The 11,438-nt window shown below is 38.9% G+C and overlaps 1 protein-coding gene across 1 annotated transcript in view; it reads left to right on the forward strand.

The window, feature by feature from the left end:
- Positions 1-713: 713 nt before the first annotated feature.
- NEK3 (NIMA-related kinase 3) overlaps positions 714-11,438 on the forward strand; it is a 23,706-nt gene continuing 12,981 nt past the window's right edge. Inside the window, exons 1-8 of the mRNA XM_004680340.2 lie at positions 714-742; positions 2,636-2,811; positions 4,928-5,021; positions 5,110-5,207; positions 6,935-7,018; positions 7,558-7,625; positions 7,716-7,802; positions 10,017-10,071. Coding sequence (XP_004680397.2) covers positions 2,662-2,811; positions 4,928-5,021; positions 5,110-5,207; positions 6,935-7,018; positions 7,558-7,625; positions 7,716-7,802; positions 10,017-10,071 — 636 coding nt within the window. The 5' untranslated portion in view covers positions 714-742; positions 2,636-2,661. The remainder of the gene's footprint in view (positions 743-2,635; positions 2,812-4,927; positions 5,022-5,109; positions 5,208-6,934; positions 7,019-7,557; positions 7,626-7,715; positions 7,803-10,016; positions 10,072-11,438) is intronic.

Raw genomic sequence — 11,438 nt, forward strand, 5'->3', positions numbered from 1 at the left:
AGTTGATAATGGTATCTATCTTTAGGGTTATTTTGAAGATTGAGTTAATCACTAACACTTAAGGAGTCCATACAAGTATTTATATATATTATTCAAAAACAGTGCCTAGCTTCTAGCAACTTGTGTATGCTATTTATAATAAAATTTTATTATTTCCAATAATTACTCAGCTAAAAAGCTCCCCTAGCTCACAGTTGTCAACAGCTGCAACAAAAAAGGGCAGGGCAGATGTATTCTCCCTCCTATCCTAATCAAACATCAAGTCTATGCTTGCTGATTGTTTCAGGTTGAATTGTGCCCCACTACCCCTTCCCCCACTTCCTCCCCATAAAAGCTATGTTGGAGTCCTAATCCCTAGTACCTTTGCCAAGTAATCTAACATTTTGTGCAACTTCCTGGGGGTAGGTATGGACATCTTTGGGGTCCAACCTCCCCTTCCCCTCTGACCCCAGCGCCCCCACACCCAAGATCACACAGTAAACTGAGTGCTGGGTTGTGAAATTTATAATCTGGGGACAGAACTCTTTTACTGGTGACACACACCCTCAAAGGAATTGTTCAAGTGCAGCGTAGTACAGTTTTACAACACGCCCTTGGTAGGCCCGGCCACTCCAAGAACAGTACCGCCCGCCAGACTCAGATGGTTTCCTGCGCCCGAAACGAAAAGACAATTCGCGGACCCGCCCCGCGGAAGCGCGCCAGCAACCCGGGTGGGAGCGGACTGTGATCGCCCCGGAGACAGGTGAGCAGCCTCAGGGGCCCGCCCCCTCTGCAGTAAGGGGTGCAGGGGGTGGTCGCGGCGTGGGGCGTGGGAGCAGGATGTGCATGCCTGGGTGAGGCGAGTGGGAAATGCCGCTCCCGGCGCTCGAGGACCCCCTCCCCAGCTTCATCCAGGGCCTGGCCAGCTCGCCCTCCACTGGCAGCCCTACCGTCGCCCCGCTTCACCCTACCCCCGTTTCCCCCCGAGTTCCGGGCGCTGCGCTAGCTCGGCGCAGGTTGGGCTTGCAGGGCAGAGCCGGGTGATCTGGAGGAGGGGTCTCCCCCTTAGCATGCTCACCCCGAGCGCACCCTCTAAACTTACCCTGTCTCACCTGTGATCCCACTTCTGGGTATTTGCAAGCGCTTCCTTAGTTTGGGGTTGGTGTAGACGTGTAAAAGGACACTTTTACAACATTTGGAGTGTATTTTCATGCGCTTATGGGTGTTATTTTAAATAACAGCGGGAAATGTGAACAGATAGGACCAAAAGTGGTTTTCCGCAGGGGAAAGTCAGTGATTGCTTGTCCATTACCTAAAGTGAGGACTCCAAAAGGAAAAGAAAGAATAAAATATGATTTTGAAACCATGTAATACTAGTGGTCACTTAACGACAAATAACTTTTTCCTCCCAGCTCCCTAAGTATATCGAAAGACCTAAAATTCTTGAATTCTTTTTCAAATTAGTGCATTTATTTGATTAGATGGGGATATTATTTCTAGGGTTTCCTGGTAATTTTATGATAAATAGGAATTATACATATAAATTTTGTGGATGGCAATATTGCTAGTTTTGATTTGTGATTTTTGCTTTACCTGCCAGGCTCTTGGTGCCTTGTAAGTCTCTGTGGTGTGATTATACAAGACAAAACAAAACAAAAAATAACACATGTAAGCTTTCCAAGTCTCAGATTATCTCTATGATGGAAATAGCTGCAACTTATTGCAGGCCTCCGTGCATCAGGCAAAGTGTTAGAAATTTATAGTCAACTTTCTCATGTATTAAGCAATCCACCTACCCATTCATTCCCAGGCACCTTCAACTCTAAATGTCCCAAAAGAACATTTTCTACCCCTGCCACAGTCCCATCTCCAGAAAAATCAAACAAAAACCTCTCTCTCCTCTTGAATGCTGTCACCATTTACCTAATTTCCACCATAAAATTAGGAGTTCACCTTGCCCCTCTCTTTATTTGTCCCCCTTAAATCTCATCACCAAAAATCTTGCTGATACATCCTTCCCTCCCTTTTTCTTCACTGGCGCCATTCTTTTCCAGTCCCTTAGTTCTGCCTTTTCTATGCCTGAAGTCCTCTCTGGCCAACTTGCTCTCTCCCGTCTCCAGTCTAATCGCAGGCAGATTTTTTTACTATGCAGATATGATTATATTGCTCTTTTGGGTAAAATCTTTCAGAGACAGCCGTTCCTTAACCTCAACCCAGCAACCTAGACTTGGCTTACAATGGCCTTCCCATAACGCCCTGTCTGTTTGACCAGCCTGTTACAGTCCTCTTTCAATTCCTTGAACTGAACACAAATATCTTTTGCTTTTAAATATGTGCTTCTTCCTCCCTGGGTCCTTCTTTTCCTTCTCTTTGCTTCACCAGCTTCTCTTCATCTTACAGTCTTCAGCTTGGATATGATTTTCTGAGTCTCATGGATATTTCTGCTATATGCCAGCAAGGTTCTTTCTGCAGGACTTGGAGAGGTCAGAGATGCAGTCTGCACCGGGTGTCAGTGAGGGCCCATTTACTCAGTATTTATTTACCTGTTGGATGCACAAAGGAATAAGTTGCTGATGCTCTGTTTTATGACAAGGAGAGTTACTTTGATTAATCCTGCCTTTAAAAATAAATTTTCAAATATTTCTGTTTTTAATAGAGTTTGAGAGAGCCTGTGGTGACTTCATGAGTGGAGCTGTGCTGTGTGGCTGCCCCAGCATGGATGACTACACAGTCCTGAGAGTGATCGGGGAGGGCTCTTTCGGCAGAGCCCTGTTGGTCCAGCAGGAGACCAGTCGTCACATGTTTGCCATGAAGGAGATCAGGCTTCCCAAGGTCACTCATTGCCACGCTAATGCTCATGTGAAAGTGTACAAAGTGTGCAATGTGTCTAGGAGAGTAAGCTCTTGAGGTTTAACAAGGAATTGCTCCTTGCTGTAATGATATAAGACATGTCTTCATTAACTTTACAAGGTCATGATCGCTCTTCTATGGCTGTTAGGCTATTGTAAATGATTAAAGGGGAAAAAAATAATCAATGGCTGGGTAGCAATTGTTATTTGTTTTATATCAATGAGAATAATTTGTAATTGTCTCAAGTTTCATATACCCCAGGGTAGAGGGGTCTTTAGCAAAGCAATGCAGGTGCAGTGGTAATGAAAAAGGTATTAAAAAACACAATGAACTAAAAAGATCTACCTAAAATACATCTAGTATTAGAATATCATACAAACCATATATATTATTATAAAACTATTTAAAAAAAAAACAGACCTTTATTGTGTGAGTAATTGTTGAAATCCTTAAGATGAACAGGATGCTGCATCAGCTGACTCTTGGGCTTAGTTGTTTTTGCATAGAATGCATGAATCTGTGGTATGCAATTTTTAGGTGCCTCATTGGAAAAGCGCTGGTGGTATTTCATCCTTCAGTCTTGGCACTGCAGTTCTAATTCTCTGGCCCCAGGCAGGGCAGCCTCATTGCCACAGGTCGACTTCTAAAGGGATAGGCTTCAAGCCTCAGCCCTGGCCAAGGTGTGCGTCTTTTGTGACACTTTCAAAATGACTACACACTCTTTGTCCTCTTGCTTCTGTGGCGGAGACCACAGAGATAAAGCTATTTTATAGGAAGTATATTTATGCATATTTTGAATTTTTTATTAAGATAATATTGATTGTGGGCCCTCCCTGGTGGCGCAGTGGGTTAAAGCACAGCACTGAGAAACTAAAGCCACTTCCGCGTGAGTTCTATTCCTGCCTGCCCCGGAGGAGACCACATGGCGAGGCAGACCTCTCCTGACCCGCCCGCTGCTCCCCTCAGCAGTGTGCTTCATCCATCTGCCTGTTCTGCTCCCCACTCTGTCTCTGGTGAAGCCTCTCACTGCCCCTGAGCCTCTGGCCTGTATCCTAGCTCTATATGCACAAATAAATAAATCTTTTAAAAAAAAAAGATAATATTGATTGTATTGCTTCAGAAATACAGTATCCCACTTTTCCAGGTATATGCAACACACCACTCCTACTGCCAAGATACCTTGTGCTGTTCTCTTTCCTTCTGGGCCTTCAGTTTTACAGCTAGATTTCTAGGGTTTGTTTTTGATTTGGTTTGGACTCACCCCTTTTTGTTTCTCTGCGTTCCACATAAAAGTGAAACGTTCTGATATTTGTCTACTGACTTATTAAACTTAGCATTACTCACTCCTGTTCCATGCACATTATTACAAATGGCAAGAGTTCATCTTTTATTGTTGGTGTTTGTTATTTCATTGTGTATACATCTTCATCCATTCCTCTGTACTTGGGCACTTAGATTGTTTCCATAACTTGGCTATTGTAAATAGTGCTGCACTTACAGCAAATGTATGTGGGAGCACATACATCAATTTCTATTAGTGTTTTTGCATTCATGGGGTAGATATCTAGGAGCAGGATTGTTGGGTGATATGGTAGATCCATTTTTAATATTTTGGAACCCTCCATGCTGTTTTCTGTAGGGGGCTGAGCCAGTCCACATTCCTACCAACAAGCAATATAAGCAAGTTCCCTTTTCTCCATATCTTGTCAACACTTGTTTATGGACATTTTGATATGTGCCACTCTCACAGGTGTGAGATAGTATCTCATTGTGGTTTTGATTTCTCTGGTGATAAGGGATGATGAGCACTTTTTCATGTCCTGATTGGTCATCTGAATGTTTTCTTTGGAGAAGTGTCTCCTTAGCTCTTCAGCTCATTTTATGATTGAATTCTTTTCCTTTTTGTTGAGTTGTATGAGTTTTTTTTTTTTTTTTGTAGATTATTGATATTAGCCCCTTGTCAGATACACAGTATGCAAATATTTTCTACCACTTGGTAGATTGTCTTTTTGTTTTTAGACCATTTCTTTCAATGTGCAGAAGCTTTTTAGCTTGATGTTCCATTTGTTATATTTTCTTTTTTAAAATCTTTTTCTAGTCTTCCACTGACATACAGAATTCTAGGAAGGAGGCGGTTCTTTTAGCCAAAATGAAGCACCCCAATATTGTTGCTTTTAAAGAATCATTTGAAGGTAAATATTAATTCCCCCAAATAAGTGCATTTCTGAATTTGACTCATGACTTCTGTGACTTTGCTAACGAGCTGTATATTTGTTCTAGCTGAAGGACATCTGTATATTGTGATGGAATATTGTGATGGAGGGGACCTAATGCAGAAGATTAAACATCAGAAAGGAAAGTTGTTTCCTGAAGCTATGGTAAGAGAACAACTTAATTTTCCTCAAGGTTGAGAAATAGCTTTTTTTTTTTTTAAAGATTGATTTATTTATGCATACAAGAACTGGGGTACAGGCAAGAAGTACTATAGTACAGGGGGTGAGAGGAACAGGCAGATCAACTGAAATACACTGCTGAGGGGAGCAGTGGGTCAGACAGGAGAGGTCTGCTGTGCCATGTGGGTCACCTCCCTGGCCGGGGATTGAACTTGTGCTGCAGTAGCTGCACATAATTTCGCAGTGCTGTGCTTTACCCTGTTGAGCCACCAGGGAGGGCTCTAAAAGCAGCTTTGCTTATGAAATTTGTAAAAGTTAAATTAAAAACATTGGGGTTTATTATTAACTAATATGCTAGTCAGAAATGACTTAGTACCGTTGGGATGTGGCTCCCGAAGATGTTTTTAGGAAGTAAAATAGATGAACTAAATAAAATATTAAGGAATAAAACTTTCATGTTTAGAAGGAATTGCTCATTGTGTCTTATACTAGGTACTAAATGTTTTGATATTTGCTGTATTGAAATGTTGTACATCAGTGGGTCTATTTTGTATGTAGCAATACATTTTAAGAAGAAGGAAGCCTGTATTTCTGTTTCTTTAGCGAACCTAAGTTTACCATATTCCCTTATATTTAAAATTTACTATCTTGTTAATGGAAGATTATGTATTAAATATTATTGGAATGAGTTAACTAGGGAAAATATTTAAATAAGCAACTTTCATGGACTTGGTTTGATTTAGAGTGTAAAATGCTATACAAATATTTATATAAATATTTATTTATATAAAAATGTTATATAAATATTTTTCATAAAAGTTGTGTTGTTATAAGTTTGTGTACCATGAAAAGAGATCAACCTTGGTTTCAAATTTTTCTGTAGCCAAAAAAAAAAAGTCAGAACATTTAACCATAAGTCCCTTAGTCTGAGTATTGTTAACTGAGAATTCATAAGCAAAAAGTGCTGGCTTCAAAGGGTTGTTAACAATATAATGAAGTGTTTTTAATGTTAACATATGTTCACCACCATGCCACCAATATCTTAAATGTTAGCATATGAATACTCTGAAAAAGTAAATGAAAATTTGATATAATGTTGGAGCCTCCCTCGTGGTGGGTGCAAGGCGTTATATCTCAGTACTATCAAGCTATCAGCAGCCACTGAAGCATGAATTCAATCTCCAGCCAGGGAGCTGACCCACATGATGCAGCAGACCTCTCTTGTCTCACCCGCTGCTCCCCTCAGCAGTGTCCTTCATCAATCTGCCTGTTCTGCTCCCTGCTCTGTCTCTGGTGAATCCTCTTGCACACAGCACCCCCTAGCATCTCTCGCCTACATCTCAGCTCGTCTTCATAAATAAATAAAATAAATCTTAAAAAAAAGAAGAAAATTTGATATAATGTTTATCCTAAAAAGAAGTTGTAGCATAATAATTTCTTAGTGATTGACCTTTATATAATACTATATTGATTAAAAGAAAAATATCATAGTTTTATTAAAATAACTTGCTATTTGGTTCATATGTAAGAGCATAGGTTGGGTTTGAAGCTTTTCTGAATTCCTCTAGGGAACACTGAAGCTTAGTTGAACTATGTTATTTTTAGCAATTCTGTCTTACATATAAAAAACAGGTAAACAAAGGTCTAGAGCCAATTCTTTGGAATTTTAAGTTGCCATGAGTCCTAAAGATTTGCATGCTTTTTCCTTATAGGTACTTGATTGGTTTACTCAAATGTGTCTTGGAATAAATCACATTCACAAGAAACGTGTATTACACAGAGACATCAAGTCCAAGGTAAATGGAATGAACTTTTGAGTCCAACAAAACAATCTCTTTCAGTTCTTTTTTTTTTTTTTTCTGTTACTGTATTTCTGTTTTGGACATTTTTATTTAGTTTAGAAATATTTATCAATATGTTTGCCAATGATATTAGGCAAATAAAGTACTCGAGAAAGAGGTCATTAAATCCCTTTAACAGTATATGCTAACATGTTTCAGGCCTTCTCAGTGACCCCCTAAGTCCCTGTTGTCAGATGGAGAATGGTTGAGACTTGGGGCTGACACAGGTGTGCAGTCTGGCCATCAGGGTCTGCTGATACAGTGTGAAGCTTGCATGGTAGATTTCTAAGTAGTCTTTTGAATTTCCAAGCAGGGCAGGGGAATGTGTAGTTGTCAGGGTATCTTGTCTTTTAGTGTCCACTGTGAGACTTAGCTGTCAGCATTTCTACCCTTAATCTCCATCATCATTAGACTTCAAAAGACAGTTTCTCTGGAGACCTCTGCCTTCTGTTTGAATGATGGAGACTTAATGTGATTTTTTGTTTTTTATGCAGAACATCTTCCTCACCCAAAATGGAAGAGTAAAACTGGGAGATTTCGGATCTGCTCGTCTTCTCTCCAGGTATGTGTCTGTTTGACAGTAGTAACAGTCATCGAAACATCCTTATTCTGGACTGTGCTATATTCATTTTCTTTCTTTTTATGGTTTTAGTCCAATGGCATTTGCTTGTACATATGTGGGAACACCCTATTATGTGCCCCCAGAAATTTGGGAAAACATGCCTTACAACAATAAAAGGTAAATGATGTACTTTTTAAGCTTGATTTTTTAAAAAAAAATATATGTGAAAGCAGTGTAGAATCTAAATTCTTAGGCTTCTAGTGTAGAATCTAAATTCTTAGGCTTCTAGTGGAAGTCATAGTTTTCCAGTTGCTTTAAATAGAGCCAGTTAGGGCCACATGTAAAATATGCTGAAAGGCCAGTCATTTCTAGGAACAGTTATATTAATAATCAGAAAGTATATTGCTGGTCTTTATACTTTGCTGCTCCTGCTTTTTTTTTTTTTAAGATTTATTTATTTATGAATACAGAACTGGAGTACAGGCCAAAGATGTGGGGGTAAGAGGAGTCATCAGAGACAGAGTAGGGAACAGAACAGTCCAACTGACAAAGAATGCTGCCGAGGGGAGCAACGGGCGAGACAGGAGAGGTCTGCTATGCTGTGTGGGTCAGCTCCCTGGCCGGGGATCAAACTCATGTCGCAGTGGCTGCGATAGCTTCATAGTGCTGTGCTTTAACCTGTTGCTTCACCAGGGAGGGCCCCCGCTGCTCCTGCTTTTAAAATCTTAAAACCTGTTGTAGCCATCCAGTTAAATCAGAGTATCTGGGGCTGGATAATCAGCATCAGGAATTAATGAGGTCACCAAGTGATTCCAATGTGCCACAAAACTTGGAACCACTGGATTATGTTACTCAGCTAACATTTATAGGACTAGAAAATAAGCACTTGACTGATAGATGGAGATCTTATGATGTAAAACAATTTTTTTCCAAATATAAGTAATGTGTATATATTGACAGAGAGGATGGGAAACTGGAGGATTGGAAATGTAGAGATATACAAAAAAGAAATGGGAGTTACCCACTTTTTCATAGCAGCTAGTAACATTTTGTTATTTTTTTCCAAACCTAGTTTGCCCCCCAAACCTAGTTTACATATTCTATAGACAAGTGGGTGTCCTGCTGTTTTCATTTGATGTCATATTCACTTTATTATATTTTAAACTCTTCGTAAATATTGTTAGTGGTTGCATAATATTTTACCACATGCCTCTTCCACCAAAATATCTTAGCATTCCACTGTTGTTGGCTTTAACGATATATCGCCAGTTTTCAGTAGCACAAACAGTTCTGCGATTAATACACCTTTAGTGGATAGATTGTCATTTGTAACACATTCTTGATGTGGATACCTAGAGGTAGAAACCAGCAAGAGCCCTTGTTACCTTCTGCCAAGCTCCTTTCTGAAAAGGGTCTAATCCATACTAAACAGATTCCTTTAAGAGTAAAATTAACCGAACTGGGGACAGCTAGACCTATTTGAGTTTGAAGAAGATATTGGACAATATTACTGAATTAAATTAGCTTTATTGGATGTGATCAGGCTATTGTGTTTCTGAGGGAGTAGCCTTTCTTCTATGAGATACATGCTAATGTGCTCAGGAGTGAAGTGTTTGATGTCTGTTATCTTTTTTCAACAGGTTCTTATAAATATGCATGTATGTACACAGGCAAACAGCATGCAAACACAGGAAACATGGGCATTTCCAGCTTATCTGTAGGCTTTAAATTTAAAAAAAATTATAAGCTGGGGGAAATAGTTACCAAAACCATTAGGTAAAATAAGAATATCCTTCAATAAGAGTCTGGAAAGTAACAAACAGGAAGCTGGAGATGCTTCGGATGGAGAAGGGAGGTATAGAAGGCAAACTGTAGCACTCTGGATTTTTGAAGAGCTTTTTGGTAAAAGAATGAGTGGTCTTGTCATTCTTTTGGAATGGAGAACTAATGCAGGGAGTGGAGTTTCAGAAACACATTTTGCTTTATGGTAAGGAAGAACACTGTCTCCTAAAATTATCCAGCAGCGGTATAGGTTGTGCTCTCTACCAGGAGGTGTGATGGAAGTTCCTTCTAGGTGCTTGCTCCACGGGTGACCTCCTCCTCGGTCCTTCCAACTATGATCCTCTGAATTCATAAATGGTTCTTCTTACACTGGATACTATTGAAGTTATAGCTGAAGCTCCCTGGTTTGGAGGGCTAGGGATTGGGGAGCAGGCAGATTTATTGTGAACCTTGGTTAGTATGCTTCTAAGTGTTAGACCAAAGTTACCGTATATTTTAATTACTAGGAATTAAATTAATTTTTCTTTTTTTTTTGTATTAGAAAAGACATCTATTTTCACATGATAATTCATAACCCATTTGCATTGCATTACTTCTTTATGGTTCCAGTGACATCTGGTCCTTGGGATGCATTCTGTATGAACTCTGTACCCTTAAGCATCCAGTAAGTATGGTGAACAAAATGAAAGTGACATCTCTCCTCATAATTGTCTACATCCTAAGTAATGTGCTAAATTCTAATCAGTTTGCTGCTCTGGGATGAATTTGTTAGGAAAATATTTGTGTATTTCTATATCATCTTTGCCTTAAGCCACTTTTATAGCATATACTAATAAGAAGTTTCCATTATTTTGTTTTTGTAGTTCTATATTTTGCCTTCCTTCCTTTCTTTTTCTCTTTCATTTTTTTGTCTTTATGTCCTTTTTTTTGCTATTAATTTTTAAAATTTTGGTAAAATATGTGTATATATGTATTTTATATATTTGTTTATGGTATATAACATACACATTTATAATTTATATATTGTATATAACATACAATTTTCCATTTTGATCATTTTTAAGTATACAGTTCAGAGGTGTTAATTACTTCACCATATTGTACAACCATCACTACTTTCTGTTTGTAAAATTTTTCCATCATCCTAAATAGAAACCCTGGAACCTTAAACACTAACTTCTCATTTCCCTCACCTCTGAGTTGTAGTAACCTCTAATCCACTTTCCTTCCCTGTGAATTTGCACATTCTACATATGTCATATAAGTGGAATTATGCAATAAATTTTCTTTTGTGTCTGTCTTGATGTAGGAAAACATTTTCAAGGTTAATTCGTGTTGTAGCATGTGTGTCAGGATTTCACTCCTTATTATGACTGAATAATATCCCATTTTATGGTTTACACAGTGTCTTTTTTACCCACTCGCCTGTTAATGAACATTTATATTGTTTCCACCTTTTGGCTTTTGTGCATAATGTTATGAACATGGGTGAACAAGTGTCTCTTAGAATTCCTGTTTTCAAGTTTTAGAGCTAAGACATCGTCATTTTATGTTTTGCTCTTTAAGAAACTACCACACTTTTTTTTTAACTTTTCTAAATGTTTTCTCAAATTTTATTAATTTGCTGATTGTTTACATAACTTTAATTTTAGGCGTACAATTTCACACCTTCCTGTGTGCACATATTTCTTTCACCCTCCACCAAAGAAAGCCCTGGTGCCAATGCCCTATCCCAGCCTTCCCCTGTTCCCTCCTCTGCACACCCTCCCTCTTGGCAATCAATATATTTTTCAGAATCTAAGAATTATTTTTGGTGTTTTGCCCATTTTCCTTTGGTTGTTTATATTCTGCAAACGAGTGAAACCATCCAGTCATAATCACCTCAAAATTCATCCATGTTTTCATAAAAGGCACTTTTTTATCTTTTGAATTGCCTCATAGTAGTTCATTGAATGTGTATTCTATAGCTTTATCCCAGTTGTCTGGTCAGTGGGCATTAAATTGGGTCCAGGACTTGGCTATTGGGAATAA

The sequence above is a fragment of the Condylura cristata genome, unplaced genomic scaffold, assembly GCF_000260355.1.
Source record: "Condylura cristata isolate star-nosed mole 26May11 unplaced genomic scaffold, ConCri1.0 scaffold00010, whole genome shotgun sequence".
Lineage (NCBI taxonomy): Eukaryota > Metazoa > Chordata > Mammalia > Eulipotyphla > Talpidae > Condylura > Condylura cristata.